Source organism: Mus caroli, chromosome 8, assembly GCF_900094665.2.
Source record: "Mus caroli chromosome 8, CAROLI_EIJ_v1.1, whole genome shotgun sequence".
Classification (NCBI taxonomy): domain Eukaryota; kingdom Metazoa; phylum Chordata; class Mammalia; order Rodentia; family Muridae; genus Mus; species Mus caroli.
This window is the reverse complement of record NC_034577.1, coordinates 118,686,076-118,704,213: the sequence shown is the minus strand read 5'-3', so window position 1 is coordinate 118,704,213 and position 18,138 is coordinate 118,686,076. Positions and strand designations below refer to the sequence as shown.

The following is an 18,138-nucleotide window of genomic DNA, read 5'->3' as shown; positions in this document are numbered from 1 at the left end:
TCTGCAAAAAGTGATATTTTGACTTCATCTTTTCCAATTTGTATCCCTTTGATCTCCTTTTGTTGTCGAATTGCTCTGGCTAGGACTTCAAGTACAAACACCTTTTCCTTTTCTAAGTGAGCTGCAAACACTGGTCTTTATCATGATCAGAAAAGATGCTACTTCAGGTCTGAGAAAGCTGAAAAATGCTGGTTTCACTCTGGGAAAGAAAAATCTTTGAAAGACCTCCACAGAGTGCCACTGAATTTGCATCAAGTAAGCATTCCTTGCAGCTAATTAAAATTATTCTTTGGTTATTTACAAAAGTAAAACACAAAGAAAACTAGCTAAAATAATTATCAGACAAATGAGGAAGACTAGGTAGATACAATGGAAAGTTTCAGTAGTAATAAGAACTAGGCAATATGTAACTTTTTACAGATTATTATAAAGGTAGCAATAAATAATTGTTAGTTTATGATAGTTACATACAAACTTCATAATTTAGAACATACTTGGTCATTTAATTTCAGATAGGAAGATAGTGTGAAGTATGCATATATACATACAGACCATGTATAATTCTTATAAATGACCATTTGGAGGTTTTCTATTTTCTACCTGAATATGCACAATAAAACTTTCCAAATTTCACATGTGCTCAAGGCATATATAGAAAAAAATAAAAGTGTGTGTGTTCTAGATAAAACTAATGACAAAAAAAAAATCACTTTAAGACAGTGGGTCCTTATTTAGCAAGCTAAACATGCATAACTATCATATGTATTCCATACTGCTTAAAATGACAATTTAAGGGTCTGATAGTGGGTAGAAAGAAGTCTTATCCAATTAAGTCACACAAATTATTCACTCTGATTAACTTCAGCTACTGCTAATGATGGTCATTATCTTCTATAGTTCCCTTATTTACAACTTTAACCACAGTGAAGCTATCTTATGTCTATCTCCCATCCAATACAAACTACACTTGGCCCGGTTTAACCTCCCAGATCAGATGGGATTGGGGGGCTTTCAGGGTGGTACAACTAAGACAACTGTTTGTCTGTTTTGGGGTCTTGGTCCTCTGCCAAACTCTTGTTCTGTCAAACTCTTGTGGGTTCTGAATTCTAGGAAGCTTCAGTGCTACCAACAACTTTTTTAAAAGCTGAGGAGTCCTCAGAACACCGTTTCCCCTGAATGCTCTATAAAGGTGTGCTTTGGCAATTCCATGCAGTCCCCCCATCAGTGCTCCCGTCTGTGATATTTTCCTACCTGAAGGACCTTGAGAACTAGGTATAGATCTACAGAGCAAGCCATTAGCATCATCAGCTCATAGCACCGAGCATGCCTCCTCTGAAGGGGGCACAGCCCATGGACACATATACATTTGCCTACAGAGGTGGTTATGGAGCCTAAAGCAAGGGGTCTACTTTGCTGTATTGCAAGGGGCTTTCTCCATAAGGAATTGATAGCCCTCTGCTGCTAAAATAGCTTTCCAAGGAAAGGACTCTCCGTGCAGTATGAACTGCAGTCATGGGGAGAGGCTGATGCTTCTAGGAAGCAGAAGCAGCAGATGTCTTGCAAGTCATTAATGCAATGACAACAAAATCAAACCTGCAGTTCTCAAATCCCCTGACCTGTGGGAAGCAACCAGGGAGGCAGATCAACCCTGCCTTGTACTGGGCTCCTGATTAGACCTGACAAAGCACTGGTAAGATAGAAAGAAGCACTTTAAGCCCACACCTTTCAGTAAGATGGAAGAAAAGGCAGATTTTCGGTTCGTTTAAAGAGTGCAAGGAACAAAGCCAGCTCAGGAAGGATGAGGACATTCACACTGCACAGGAACAGTTTTTTCCTTGAAGGATTAATGTACTTCTGGTCACTACAGACTGGCAATGGAAAGGAATTAGCAATATTGTTAAAGTCACTGTTATCCTACTTCTCAATTTCTTCCAGCCAGCACATCGCCTGTGAGTTTCCTGGGGCCCTTGACATTCTGTACTCTTGTGTGTGTACAGTCTGCGATTTAACTCTTTGAGCAACTGTAGGTTCCATCTAAACCAGGGACACCATAATAACGAACACCCCAGCGCCCCAGCTACTCAGTAACTTGCATTAAGTTACCTTAGGGAAGAGTTAAGGCTTTGTTTAGGTGGCACCTGCATGGGTGGGGAAGAACCCGCTTTCCTCTTCCTCAGCCTGAGAGGGAATACTTTCCAATGACAGAGCTCAGAAATTTTCTGGGCCTGTGCTCTTCTAAAGGCCTTTTGTGCCACAAACCAGCTCTCTCCAACTCAGATACTGCCTTGAACAAAGGCCCACGAGCAGGTGCGTTCCACACTGCTGGAGTCTACACTGAACATTTCCAAAATAGATGAGGTTTTGGGGCTACTTGCAGTAATTTTTGCTGCAGGAAGCTCTGTAGATGGAGTCATTGGCTAGGAAACTCCCTATGCGATACATTTGTAGATGAAATTGTTGACTAGGAAACTATGAGATACATCTGTAGATGGAGTTGTTGACTACAAAACTATTCGATACATCTGGCTACACTGTGACTTCAGCTTGTATGTGCTATGTTTTCCATGCACGTGAAAGATGAACTTGATGTTCTTTAACAATAAAATGAGTGTGGACTGTTACATTGAGACCACCCTCTCACACCTTCCCAGTATGGGGGGAGCGGGTGGGGGTGGGTAATTCTACCAGGTCAGCAAACACATGGGAGAGACCTCTGATATAAAATAAAAAATAAAAAGATCAACCTCTGATATACAAGTTACAATGGCTCCTGGCACACTGTAATCTGACCTATGACCCTCCGTAGTTGAATTTCCAAAGTGCAAGGTCTTCTCCGATCTTTTCTCTAGAGTGATTGCTCCCATTAAAGAGACAGGAAACACCTGAATCACAGATACTTCCTCATTCAGACCTCTATAAAAATCCTTCCAAATTCTCTCAATGAAAATACCCTACACTGAGAGAAAGTCACTTGAACTCAAACTTGAAGTTCCATCCTGCAGGTACAATGTGACCATTTTTTGGTTGGAAGCCAGGAGTGGTATCCACACCTGTAATCCGGGTACTCGAGAGGTTGAGGCAGGAGGATTGAGAATGGCTTTCTTTGCATCAGCTCCACTGCACAGTTTTAAGAATACACAGTTTTCTATCAGGGCTTTGTTCTTTCATACTGCATGATGGCGGGACACTGTGAGCATTCAGGGAGTTTACAAATCAAGTCATTAACTGAAAAAATGAATGCAGGGAAGATACTGGACTAAAAGCCACATTCCTGGATAACTAACAGTGTGCCTCATAGCAAACTGTGGGACTGTCAAGCTGTGCAGAGGCTTACAGGTTAGAGCGGAGTGTGTGACAACTGCTTCCATCTGTGGTGGCTGTGCTCCCCTTTGGCTTCACACTGTGCCTGGTACTCTCTTCAGATGTAGTTAACTATCTATTTACTACACATCACATGAGAACCCTTCTTTAGGGAACCTCTTAGGGAGAGATGGAGTCAATCACACCAAACAACGCCAGTCCATTATCACTGTTTCATCCTGTTGCTACAGGGATGACTCAATTTACCAGAGAATAAATCAGATCCCTTATAAAGAAAATACCTCTAAGAGCAGAACAGCTCCAGAAGAAAACTGGATAGTTGTTTAGATGTTGGATTGGTTTATAACACCCAAGGTCAGGCAAGGATGGACTTGGGACATTTTCACACCTGAACACAGGTCTCACACCACCACTGGCCATTCTAAGGCTGGTCTTCCTCACTTGATCCAAGGTGAGGGCTATTTCCCTAATGCAGGACTTTCCTTCCAAATCAATCTTCCATACGATCATTAAGCTCCTTGATCAGAAACCTTTGAAGGTCTCTTGCTTTGCCCAGTACACTTGATGACTTGGGTATTAGGAGCAAGAAGGGCTGGAAGTTCACTCTGAGAGTCCAGAAGGAAGGTGGGCATGGCTGCACTCTTTCTAGATCTCTATCTTGGTCCACTCTTCCCTCAAACCAGCCACCTGTCAGATTCACCTCAGCTGGGAGGTCCAGCCTTCCTCTGGTCAAGGAGGACCATGTGCCTAACTCAAGTCTTTTCTAACACCATCCTTCCTCCAACCTATCCAGAAATCTGGTACAATGCATTTTATTCCAAGAACTGTTTTGAAGGGACTCATTAACCTCTGGGCATGGCTCCTCAGCTTCTGTGCCTCAAGTACAAGGACAGCACAGCTGCCCCACTATAGTTCTTAGGCATCTGGCCATTCTTACATACTCTTGAGCTACTGGGGTGACCCATCTTCTAGCTGCACAGGTCCCCCTACTCAGACTAAATAGCTCTGACCCCAGAATTTTCATCAGGACTGAAGCACATCCTGGCCTTTTACCTGTTGGTCTCTCCCATCTCAATCAGAGTTTCTCTACAAATTTGTTTCCTTCTCTCTTAGTCCTCCAGACAGTCAATGGGGGCGGACCTACCACCAGGGCTTGAAGTTTTAAAGCCCAGAGGGGTGTTTGCCTCTGTGAGCAGCTCTTACTGACTCATTCCCACCCTCTCCAGAAAGCCTTCCAAACAAACCTTTCCTGTCTCCAACCCCAACTCTGTTACCATCTCTCTACCCAGATGTGCCACCAATGCAGATGCAGGACGCAGGAGTAGCAGCCACAGTTTTGTTCTGTGGAGATCACTGAAATGGCCGCACACGGGATGGATGAGAAGAGAGGTGAAAACAGACAAACAGGAATTCGACAAATACTTGACAGGACTGGGGATGTGGCTCAGCTGGTAGAGAGTGCTTGCCCGGGATGCGTGAAGTCCTGGGTTTGATGACCAGCAACCACAGCTAACAGACATGATGATGCATGTGTATACCATCCATGGGAGACAGAGGCAGGAGGATCAGGAGTTCAAGGTTATTCTTGACTATATAGATGGGGGATGGGAATAGGGGTAGCCTGGGCTATATGAGGCCCTGTCTCAATAAAACAGAACAGAACAAAACAAAAAGTATCAAGGGAGGTTAGAGAACCAAGAATTACCAATTTCTGTTTCAAAGACACAAAGGATCATGAGCTGAACTTACATTGGCTCTGCTCTACGAAAAGGCATTGAGTAAACCTAAGAGCAAACGCAGTGGATAGAGAGCAGACAGTCTGTGGTGGTGTCTCATCATATGGCTATTTTGAACCTATTACACAGCAGACAGATGGTAGAACAAGATACAAAATGAGATTAGCAATGATGGAACCCAGATGGAAATGAGGGAAAGGTCAGAATGCTAAAGGTCAGAGGGATTTGGCTCCATCTTGTCTTATTTCATAAAGGACTGAGGTCATAGCTCAGGGGCCTCTCTTTCAGGGCAGCTATTAGCCTATTTGCTGGGCAGAGGGACCAAACACTCACCCAAGATTGCTCAAAGCTGTAGGTACGGCGCCGGTCTTCCACATCCTCATCCTGTTTGGCTTGCTGGAACTCTTGCCGTAGACGCTGTATCCGGTCATGGTTGCTAGGAGTGGATCGATTGCTAAAAGAGAAGGGGCAACCATGAACACCCTCAAGAAAAAGCAACCATAAATCACAGTTGGGGGGGTGGGAAGGGCAGCTAGCTGTGGAATGTTGCTCAAACAGGAAGTGGATTTTTACAACAGAATCTGGGCATCTGAAATGGCCATTTGTTCTCAGGACTTAGGCTCTGCGGCTATACTGGCAGAGCTCTGAGCGAGTGAACTGTGTTTGGAGAGAGAGACCTCTTTTGTAGTGATCTTTCAAGGTCTCACTTCCTTTCTATAATCTGGTTAGGTGCTGGTGGCAAAGGTTTGGAAGGATGTGGCTTTGGTCATCAGAACAATTAGGGTCCAGACCAGTTCCTCCAGCTCCCTAGCCCAGAGCACATCATTCTTCCTTGACTTTTACATATGAGACAGAGATAATCTTCTATATATACCATCCTAATCAAGTGGCATGACACTAACCTCCCCCCAACAAACAGCAACAACACTCAGCCTCACAAGCCAAATGTAGCATATACTGATGGTTCTGATGTCTGTGTGGGAAGCCGAGGCAGGAGGATCGAAAGTTCTCTTCATGCCTGAGCAGTTTAGTGAGATTCTGTCTCAAATTAAAAATCATACCAAAAATTAAACAAAGCTGGAGATGTGGCTCGGGGGTACAAAGCCAACCTAGCATGTTTTCTCTGCATATATGTGTCTATGAATGTACAGATGTTCATGTGTGTAGTATGTGCATGTGAATACATGTATGAATATGTGCATGTCCTTGCTGATATGCAAGACTGTATCATATCACTATTTCATCAGCTTCCTGTTCACATGTCATCAAGGCCACACACAAGATAGGATTTTCACAGTATAATGAGAAAAGTAGAAAAATCAAGTTAAGGTAGTGCTTGAGCAAACCACTTGCTTAAACAATGATGCTTTCATCATTTTGTACAACACTGAGCTTCCCTTTGTAGTAAGAACAGCTGTAAAGATTGGTAGAGAAGGCAGTTTCCCCTCACCTCACCAAATGTGAAAACTGACATTTTAAGGGGGTGACTGGCAAATGTTTTGGTTGGATTGGTCCAAGAACATGAAAGTTAACAGGTCTGTAAATGTACTGTTTCAAATCAGGTAGCTGTTGGTGCAGTCTCGAAAGTTCCCTCCTGCTTCTGAAGCATGCAGGCCACTATTCCTACTGGCTTTTTAAAATAGAGATATAGCTGACTCTTGTTCCAGGACATTAGCACTAGCTACCAGCCTACAGCTCCTTCTTTTCCATACCACCACTGACTGTCTAGGCATGCTATGTATATATTCACACATGTATGTGCATGCACATACTACACACACACAACACATATGAACATCCATACATTCACAGATACATACATGCATAAACACCGCTAGATGCCAGCATAGTGACAGAAAAGTGAGCATTTTCCAACATTACTGTCCCCCTTAACATTACTATCCCTTTACTGACTGTGGATTTTTGCTCCCAACATGTATCAATGGGAGGATGATCAGAGGCAAGACTAACTATGAAAGTGCTCCCACCTCACCAGGACCACTGCTCAACTGTTTCCACGCAGTAACTGTACATTTATGGGTGTCATGAAATCCAAGCAAGTGATGAAAACCAATCTTCCACTGCCCGTGATGAGGTGAAAGTCATTCCCCAACAAGGTGGCTGACAAGGTCCTTAATTTCAGTTTTGGTAACTTCAGTGGCCTTCTGGGATCCGCTCCAGATCTCCCCTGGGCCTTGGTTTCCAAATCTGCCCAGTTCCTATTCTTTCCTCTGGTTTTTTTCAGCCAGTGTTCTACAGAATTAGATCGGCTTGCCCCAAACCAGCAACACCACTTTTCTGGCTTTAGCTGAAGGTGGGCTGCGATACTTTCATGATTGATGATGATGATTTCCGAGGATGGGAAAGCCATCAAGCGCCCTTTGGGAAAACCCATTGGCAGTGTGGAGGTGAGACCTGGCTTCAAGAGAGGGAACTATTGTACCAGCTTACTTGTTTCTCAGGCCAGGCTGTGATGGGCCAATCATTCAAATCTGGGCTTTGAAAACTCTGATGAGCTCTTTTGCCAAGAAAGCCAAAGGAGATTTAAATATTCATTAGCAACAGTGACTAATCCCTACACATCCCAATCAACCTAGATTAAGGCTTGTGCCAATTTAAAACTGGTCTTTTTCTTTTCTTCCTATTTTCCCCACCCCAGTGAGGAATAAAATAAAAACACCACCAAAGTAGATTCAAAGGATGACTGAGACAAAAGAAGTCTTAATGAGGAGTCTAGAAATTGCATTTCCAGAGGCCCCATATCATGAGGATCTGTACAGAGATGATGGGAGTTTAGCATGCTCTCTACTAACATACAAAAGACACCTTTGGTCCAAATGCTAACACTTAGTCTTCTCTTGCAATACTGGCTTCTGTAGCTTGACTGCTTGTGTGTGTGCATGTGTGTGTGTGCATATGTGTGTGTGTGTGTGTGTGTGTGTGTGTGTGTGTAGTATTTGAAGATTTGCTTTAGTTCAATAATGATGTAGATTTTATTCTGCTGTATTCTGGGCCCTGTCCTACAGATTTCTGGCCCATCATAGATGCATGGTATAGTGGGACTTGGAGGTCCATAGAAACAGGACACCTGGCTTGGACCTTCGTGGTGGGCCTTGTGTGTTTCTCCCTTATGGTAGCTGATACATTTATTTGTGCTAAGTGTAAGTGGAGCTTCTGCAGGCCTGCTAACTTGATACTCTTGGTATACAGGGTGAGGACACAGGTTGCACAACCATCCCTGTCCCCACTCACTGGTCTGAGAATGACCATCTAGGAGAATATGGTAAGTGTGCTGTTTATGAAGACTGAGCCAGTCAGGGTAGGGCCCAGGAAGACATTCAACAAGTAGGCTCTAAGATGGTAGGGGAGGGGTTCTAGGTTCCAACAGGCCAGAGAATGCTCTCCAATTTACCTTCAGTGTGTGTGTGAGTATGTATGTGTATTCTCATGTTTCTATGGGTACATGTACAGATGCACGTGGAAGGCAGAAGTCAACTTGGATGTTGTCCCTCAGGTGCCACTTAACTTATGACCGAACCTAAGTAGGACCTGGGGCTCACTGACTAGACTAGACTGGCTGGCCAGCAAGCCCCAGAATTTGCCTGTCTCTATTTCTTTATATTGGGATTATCATTGCCAGTGTTTTGTTTTGTTTTAACATGGGTGCTGGAGATCAAACTTAGTTCCCTATGTGTGTGCACAGTAAGAACTTTACCAACTGAATTATCCATTCCTAGCTCACTCTTTCTTTCCTTCCTTCCTTTCTTTTGTTTAGTTTGGTTGGTTTTGGTTTTCCAGACAGCGTTTCTCTGTGTAACCCCAACTGTCCTGGAACTCACTCTGTAGACCAGGCTGACCTTGAACTCTGAAATCACCTACCTCTGCCTCCTGAGTGCTGAAATTAAAGGTGTGGACACCTCTAGATGGAGCAGTGCTGGAGCGCTCCCCCTGGTGGTGAAGATGAGGTAGAGCCAGCAGGCTGACCAGCTCAACTACCACCCAGGCCCAGATCCAGGACTCTGAATCAGCCCATCTCAAAACCTGTATTATCTGTGGAAGGCTGAGACCCATGAAAAGGCCAGCCCTGCTGTTCTAAATCTACAGGATCTCCAGCACACAGGGAAACAACAGGATATTGGGGAGGAATCCTGATGAGGGTCCAATATTGATAGTATCACAGAAACCGGATATCTCAAGCAATGAACATTCTCAAGTGAAGATGTGCAGGCAGAAAGGTACACTGTGGGGAACACTGTGACACACTACAGCTTTCACGATGAGACGTTTTCTATGCTTTGTTTTGTTGTTGATGTTGTTGTTGTTGTTGGTGGTGGTGGTGGTGGTGTGTGTGTGTGTGTGTGTGTGTGTGTGTAAAGGGACAGGGAGAAGAGTAGGACTGCACTGCATGATGGGAAAGTCACAACAAATCTATAAAGGTTTAAAAGAAAAAAAAGAAAAAAACAAACAAACAAACAAACACCAGAAAGGTGTGTGCCACCACAGTCCAGAAAAACAGAAATTATAAATATTATTTTACCTTAAATTTAACCATTGACTTAATGTATTGTTTTGATCCAAGACAAGCCAAACACAAGAGGGCAGCTGGCAGTCAGTAGCTACCACTACTTTATATTCTGCACTGCTGTTTTCTGTTTGCTTTCCTAAGTCATTTATTTCTACCACGTCAACTACAGCCCCGTGATCTCTGAATGGCAGTCCTGAGGGACAGATGCAGTGGGTTTGGAGATAGGGTTATTCCTGGGGCTCAGCAGGCCATGGGTAGAAAATATTGGGGGTGGGAAGGAAGCTGTTAAGATCACGACTTAATTTTTTTTTTGTTTATTTTTACTATGTGTTTTTATATGTATGGGTGTTTGACAGGCAGGCATACCACTGCATCATGTATATGCAGTGCCCACAGAGGCCACAGGAGGGCATCAGATCTCCTGGGACTGGAGCTAACAGAAGGTTGAGACAACAGGTGGGTCCTGGGAATTGAACCCAGGTTCTCAGGAAGAAAAGTCGGTGTGCTTAACCCCTTTGCAATCTCTCTGCCACCTTAACTTTTTAGAAGTTTGGGGCTTTATCAAATGACTCATTAAAATTGTGAGAATGCAACCTCTTGGTGCTAGAGAGACCAACCTTTTCCTTCCACTGCTCAGGTACTTGGCAACAAGTACCTTTACCAACTGAGCCATTTCACCAACTCATTACTAACTTTTAAACTGTTGTTATTCTGAGTCTGTACATAATTAAGCATACTGATAAGTTACATGGGGATCATATGGTGTTAGGTGTTACAAACCTAGACAGGATTTAAAGTATACGGGCATATGTTCATAGATTTTTATATGCAAATATTCTTTAACATTATATAAGGAACTTGGGCATCCACAGATTCTGGTATCCAAAAGGAATGCCTGGTGGCTACTAAAGTGTACCAAATATCTGAAATGGGTCTCATCCTTACAGCCTACTAGTCCACCTTCTCCTTCCAATACAAATTGAACCTAGACATACACTCTTGTGAGCTTGAATTCTGGACCCATCTTCTTATAGGTACAAAGAGAGTTTGCAGAGGGAAAGGAATGCCTAATGCAACTGATGAATTCTTTACAGACTAAAATTACCACGGCATTTGCATTTTTAATTATGGAACAGAACTCTGAAAACCGAGAAGCAAGGGTAGAACACGGAGACCCCAAATCCAAACAGACAGCAAGCCAGCCATGCATTTGTTAAGTAGGCATTACTACCTTGGCGACTGTGGCCATGCCCACGGAAGAAAGATGTGGACACCATTATGAAGGTGGATAATAGGTTTAACTGGATTGTGGCCAGCCTCCCCTGGTCCCCAAAGGAGACAGTGATGGTTATATCTGATACTGAAGAAGAAAGTAGCTAAATATGGTACGGGATACATTTGTTCCGATAGTTCTTTCTCCCCCACTCTCTCTTTTCAGCTTTCAAATTTCTACCAGGAAATCAAATTCCACTCCCTGAAGTGTTTCCTAACTTCCCAGGCCAGCTTTGTGCTTAGTTCTCCCCAAGGTGTCCTCCAACGAAAACACCGTTGCAGTGCCTCTCAGAACAAGCATACATACATCTTTTCCTCAGTCCTATTCACAGTCATCACCAGAGGCTTGTGGCAGAGACCATTATCCAGCAAACATTTGTGAAGCTTACCCTTTAAAGCGGCTCCCAGAGCCCTCACCTCCTTGTGTGCTCTGCCTTTCTAAAACTCACCCTCAAGTGTGGACAGAGCCCACATTTGTTTCTAGACATCACTGTTGGGTGTGTGAGATTACACTCACAGGACCACCTAAGAATAGGGCATCCATGCTGCTCACCTCTGGAATGGAGCTGCCTGCCCCGAGTTCCAGAGTTGCAAAGAAAGAGCAAGGAGGTCTGGACTTCCCCAGCAGAACCTCCCTGGAATAACCAGCTTCACTAACCTCGTCTCTGTCCACTGTGAGACCCTGAGCAGAGGCTCTAGCTGAGCCATGTCTGGACTCCAGACTCACAGAAATGGGATACAGATGTGTGCCGTCTGAAATGACTGAACTTGTGTTAATTTGTCAGGCAGGGAAAACATAGCTCACTGATAATGGTCACGGCCAGATGGCTTACTCTGTCCAACAGAACATCTATGGAAATGATAAGAGGAGGGATATGCAATGTGACTGTCATGGGTATGCTCTCTCATGCTCTTGACAAGAACATTTCCACAGTATAAGAATATAAACAAGACCAGGGAGATAGCTCAGTTATTTCCATGTAAGCATGGGCCATCAGACTTGATTCCCAGAAGCCATGTAGAAAAAGCCAGATATGGTGGCACACACCTATAATCTGTGTATTATTCAGAGTTCCTACTGCTGAGATAAAACATCATGACTACAAACAACTTGGGAAGGAAAGGTTTCTTTTAGTTTACAACTCTTAGGTCACATTTCCATGGCTGAAGGAAGCCAGGGCAGGAATTCAAACAAGGCAGGGATTGGAGGAATTCTGTTTACTGGCTTATATTCACAGCTTGCTCTATCTGCTTTCCTATAGCACCCAGGACCACCAGGCAAGGGGTGGCCCACAGTGAGTTGGGCCCTCCCACATCAATCGCTAATTAAAATACATCACAGGCCTGTCCATAGAGCAATCTGTTTTCTCAATTGAGGGTGGCTCTTCCCAAAGGACTCTGGTCCAGGTCAAGCTGACATAAAAACTAACCAGCAAAATATGTGAGGTGGATACAAGCAGATGCCTGTTGGCTTGTCAGTCAACCTAGTCTGAGTGGCAAACATCCCTGTCTCAAAAGACAAGGTGAACAGAGACTAAGGAAGACACCTGAAGTTGACTAGTCATATATTCAGGCTCATGCACACATATATGCTGTAGACACACACACACACACAGAGCAAGAGCAAGGCAGGGGTGGGGGTGAACACAGAACTAAACTAAGTCTGTATCTAAGCATCAAGGCTGAGGGAACTCAGCCTAGAACAGAGCAGAACCCGACCAGTCCTTACTAGGTCTTTTGCTATGAACCACCCACACAGCCGTGTGCTCTCTAGATCTTCCTCCCTCAATCCCTCAGGCACTTATGCTCCACTCCCTGCTCACTCATGTTAGAGAGTGGCATGGGATGGCTCTCACTTGCTAATGTGAACTAAAAATACATACAACTCTGTCCAGATACTGGAACCAAATAAACACGGACTGTTGCAAAAACAGACTCATCAAAAGAGCAGAGAAAATGGATGGTTGGGGAGGGGGGGATTCTGACACTATCATTTCTAAAGATGGTCCCTGCAAAGTCCTGCCCTGAAAGAAAGTCCACCAAGTAAACACTGGTATAGAAGATACAAGTGGAAAATCGATGTCCACTATGTACCCTAACAGATAAAGCCATGGAACACCGCAGATATAGAGACTGCTCCATAGCTATCGTTCCCAATGCTCAGGGTGACTTGTTTCTTTTGGGGGGGTGGGAGGATCTCTACTAAAACCACCTACCACACTCTGTTCTGAAAAATCAGTACTCAAGAAAATTTGGATGTCTCCCGACAACCTGGTGAGCCTTATGTTCCTAGTGTCTATGTCTGAAGGAGACTGTGGTGGGGGTTGTATATGCTCAGCCCAGGGAGTGGCACTATTAGAAGGTGTGGTCCTGTAGGAGTAGGTGTGTCATTGTGTGGGGGGGCTTTAAAACCCTCATCCTAGCTGCCTGGAAGCCAGTATTTTGCTAGCAGCTTTCCAATAAAGATATAGAGCTCTCAGCTTCTCCTGCACCATGCCTGCCTGGATATTGCTATGCTCCTGACTTAATGATAATGAACTGAACCTCTGAATGTATAAGCCAGCCCCAATTAAATGTTGCCCTGGTCATAAGAGATCCAGGAGCTGACGGAGCTTTCTCACAAGTCACCTATAAGGAGATATTCATTTAGGGTCCTGGGCTTATCAGGGAGACTTCAAACTGTCAGTTTCAAGAGGATAGCTGCCCAGCAAATGTTCATTAGGCACGCCAGCCTCCACTCCCAGCCACTTCACTTTTGCCTGATCCTCAGCCCTACCAATTTACTTTCTGGCCTAAGCTCAAAATTCTATTCCAAATGCTAGTGAATTTCACACCTGTGTTTGGCACCCAATTACTAGAGATGCAAAGGGGCCATTATTCTAGTCCTAATTAAAACACAAGTTAATTTTCAAATATTTCAGATCCTGGAAATAATGCAATCTATACTCAATCAAAGTTTTTTTCCTACTGAGAAGTTTCCATCACTTTGACAGGTATCCTATTCATCTATGTGTGTGTACATGCATACACATGTGTACCAAAAGATGATGCTAGGGTTTTTTTCCTTGATCACTCTCCACTTTGTTTACAGAGATAGAAGGTCCTTTGCTGAACCCAGGTTCATACTCATCTGTTTTGCTGAGTTGGACAGGTCAGCAAGCCCTAGGTTCCTCGAGACTCTGACTCCCTGGGATAAGGGTTACAGTGTGGACAACCCACACATCATTTTATACATGGGTTCTGGGGATCAAACACAGGTTCTTGTGCTTACGCAGCTGAGCCACCTCTGCACTCCTCAAAACTGTTCATTTTCAAAGCATATTGACTGGGACAAACTAAGTTAATCCCTCTCCTGTAGAACTGCCTGCTCCTGGTGTCCAACTGTGAATCCCTATTTTGTCCCAACACTGAATCTAAAGTACAGATATCTCATACATGTCACTTAAAGCAACAGGGAGACCGGAAACAGAAAGAGACTGACAACGGGAGCAACCGATGTGGGGCATACTCGTCAAGCAGTCTTGGAAACAGGCAGCCACAACCAGCAACACCTCACATCACTGAGCAATGTCTCACTGTGAGGTCGACTATGGATGTGAGGGGTTGTAAGCCTTTCGGGACAGTCAGCATGATAGAGCCGAGGCAGATAAGCTCTTAAACAGAGACGGCGAATCATGGAGGGGGTATCACTGCACCCCAGTGGCACCTGCTAAAAGCTGAGGAAACCACCTCCTGACACTGGGCTTGTTCTGTGCTAGTTAGTAATCCCATAAAATAATCCTGATCTTCTGTTGACAGGAAGATAGTTTTTATTTGCATCATACATCAAAGTTCTTAGTTGCTGTAAATTAGTAAGCAAAAGCAGACTCCTCGTTGAATTCATTACACCCATCTGTTAGAAGGGAACACCCTCTTTTGTTTTTCCTCCTGGCATTCAAGTCTGGAGGAGCATTCTGTGCAACCTGAGATACAAGCATCAAGGCAGAGGCGGGTGTAGTGGAAGATCTGTCCTCTGAAACAAGGTGGTTATTCTTAGGGAGATGATTATGATAACGTTAAGGGCCCTACTCAGTGTGTGTGCATGTGTGTGTATGTGTGTGAGTGTGCATGTGTGTGCATAGATGTGTATATATGTGCACTGCATGTGTATGTGTGTGCATGTGTGTATGTGTGTATACATGTGTGTGTTTGCATGTGTATGAGTGTGTGTGTGTGCATGTGTATGTGTGTGAGTGCATGTGTGTGTGTGTGTACATGTATGTGTGATCTGTATTATACACCCGAGGGTGCAGACCAGAGTTTGACACCTGGTGTTTTCCTCAATTCAGGGTCTCACTGAACCTGGAGCTCACTAATTATGCTATAATTTGCAAGGTTCCTTTTGTCCCTACCTCCCCAGCACTGAAGTCACCATGCCTAGATTTCTGTGTGAGAGCTGAGGGTGTACTCCAGCACTCATGTTGGCACAGCAATAAGCACTTAGGACTAAGTCGTCTCTCCTGCCCAGCATCTTTGCTTACTTCAGAAAAGGTCAATGGTTGTCATCCTTTGAAAGTGTTTGCTTCTTTTTAGTGGGAAGGAGTGCTTCTAGGCATTGATCTGGTTCTGGTCCACTGTCCAACTGACAAGGCTGAAAATGCTGAGTTAAAATTTGGACACACCAAAATGGTGTGGGGCAAACTAATTCTCAAGCTGCTAAAGCTAAAGCAGGATTCCTGGTCAGGGATACGGGATTTCCGCCATCTTGTAGGCTCTGAGATGGATGAGGAATGGGAGAAGGAGTAGGGAGGCCAAACCAAGAGATGTACTGGCTATCAAATTACAAACAAAAATAGCTCCTCCATAACAAGCTTCATTAAGTTTTAGCAGCAAATATCTTGGGGTTTTACACTCAGGCCACAGGTCATAAATTCACAGTACACCCCCATATGTTTCACAAACACCTGAATTCAATTTCTCTTTGGGCTGCAAAGCAAGAATGTGATGTTCCAATTAATTATACATGTGAAGTTAGCTTTGAAAAGGGGCAGATTTTGTGTGTGTGTGTGTGTGTGTGTGTGTGTGTGTGTGTGTGTGTGAGGCAGGAGGATATTTATAGTGTTCGGTATTTTGGAATAGCTCTTCCTCCCAAATTAGCACTCCTATGTTGGTGGGTTGATGTAAATTCAGTCAAATATAAACATGAAAAAAAATTATAACTGGTAAATACCTTGCCATGTTTTCATTTTCCATAGATAACCCAGATGCATAAGATACGGAGCCCTGGTCTTATTGGGTTAATGGATTTCAGGCAAAAACATCTCTGCCTGTGTACAAATCACCCTAAATAGATCTCTGCCTGTGTATAAATCAATCACTTTAAATTGTACAGTGGCATCTAAACAGAGACCAAGTAGCTCTATTTATATGTGTCTATGTACACATGTGAAATTAGCCACTTAGGGAATACCACGTCACCTCCAGTTTCTTTTTACAGTTTTCCTCATCATCTGTAATATGAAAAGAATTATGAGAAGCTTGTGCAAATCCCACGGGCGCTCCCTCTGCTCAGCTGATAAAATTCATCTCCAGATTGTGACACCCGTGATTTGTTGGCCATTTCACACCAATTCCAGTATAATAAATCATAACAAATTAAAACCATAGAGCTATACTCTCTGGGTTAAAAAGCTGGTCTTCAAGACTGTTAATCCCAAGTCTGCTCTGATAAAGGCAGTTCTGGGTCCCGGGATGCTCTGCGGATCACAGGGAGGTCACCTCGCTGGTGGGAAGCTCACCCGTCCTCTGTGGCCCCTGGTAACAACCTCATCGTTTTATAAGCAGTTCTCTTGATCACCATCATCGGTCTTCCTTATTAGCCTGTCAGTGGTCTCACACAGGAGTGAGGGGAATTTAGCTTTACTTCTTGAGGGAAACACCTCCAGCTACAGAACTCATATGGACTTGGGAACACACAGCTTCAGGACCCAACAGTAAGAAAACAGAGAAAAGCCCTTTGGAGCCCTCACTGGCTTTCCCTGATGGGAGTCAAACATAATTCAGGCTAGCTTCTGCGCAGAAGGACTACTACTTGTGGGGTAGTAACACCTCAAAAGAAACACTTGCCTAAGTCACAAAAGTATTATTACAATTTTATCATTATCATCATCATCATTATTACTATTATTAATTAAGGAGTACTATCATAATTACTACTATTAATTAATTAATTACTATGTTGACCTGCTAAGCTTAAGCCATCGTCATGCCTCAGCCTCCCAGATAGCTGGGGGTATGTGCCCCATACCTGGATATTTTTTTCAAGTTACCAGTGTAGTGGTAAGATGGTTCAGTGGGTAGAGGCACTTCGACACCTAGGTTCTATCTCTGGGACCCATGCGGTGGAAACAGAGTACTTACAAGTCATCCCCTGATTTCCACGTGCACACAGTGGTGCAACATACATATATATACTCACATGGGAAAAATAAGTAAATAAAATCATCAAAAGCAACAAACAAAATTTTAAAACCATATCAATGTAAAACTCACTATCAAAGTTTTTATGGGAAAAAAATATGTATTTAAATAGAATTTTTTCAACAGATGGTGTTTGATGAGAGAACCATATAGGGCTGAAAACCCCAGAAACAGTAGAGAGGGGGAGTCTGAGTGACCTTGTGGCACCCCCCCACACACACACCTTACTGAAGGAAATGGGCAAAGGGCAGGCAACAGTCAGACACTGGGTCTGATCCCTAGTCAGCTTCCCAGCAAGCCATAAAAGCAGGTGATGGGGGGAAATGAGCTCCGGTGCACCTGCAAGTCTAAAAGCAGTGTGGAAAGCACCTGTAAGGTGTTACACCTATAAGAAACCACAGGTGATATATTTTCCCCCTCCATACAACTCACAAAGTCATTATAACCTGGTTAATAACGCTCAGAGTATACTCTTCCTACAGGTTGTCTCTCTCCAACTTTCCAATAACGAGTAAGAGCATATGAGGCATTTCATTCGGGGAGACAGGTGGTGCAAGTTTAAGGTTGTATTATTCATTCAATAAAGCCATCAGGGATGCAAAGGTTAGCCAGCTGTGACCCCGAGTTAAGGTCTGAGTCTCAAGAGTAAAATGTAGATAGAACTCAATGCCCACACTTTAAAGAAAAAAAAAAAAAAAGAGTAGATTAAGAAGAGGAAGAAATCGGAGTTATGAACTTTGAAACAAAAAAGGCAATGGAAATTAGATTACAAAAGCTGATAGATTTCAGTGACAAAATAAAATGAGTATCATGTTCTTTTTCATA

At 43.7% G+C, this 18,138-nt stretch overlaps 1 protein-coding gene across 6 annotated transcripts in view; it reads right to left on the bottom strand.

The window, feature by feature from the left end:
* Window positions 1-18,138, bottom strand: part of Pard3 (par-3 family cell polarity regulator) — a 542,245-nt gene that overhangs the window by 16,678 nt on the left and 507,429 nt on the right. For all 6 annotated transcript variants that reach the window (XM_021170616.2, XM_029480762.1, XM_029480764.1 and 3 more), the window contains one exon: window positions 5,391-5,511. In XM_021170616.2, the coding sequence (XP_021026275.1) occupies window positions 5,391-5,511 (121 nt within the window). The remainder of the gene's footprint in view (window positions 1-5,390; window positions 5,512-18,138) is intronic.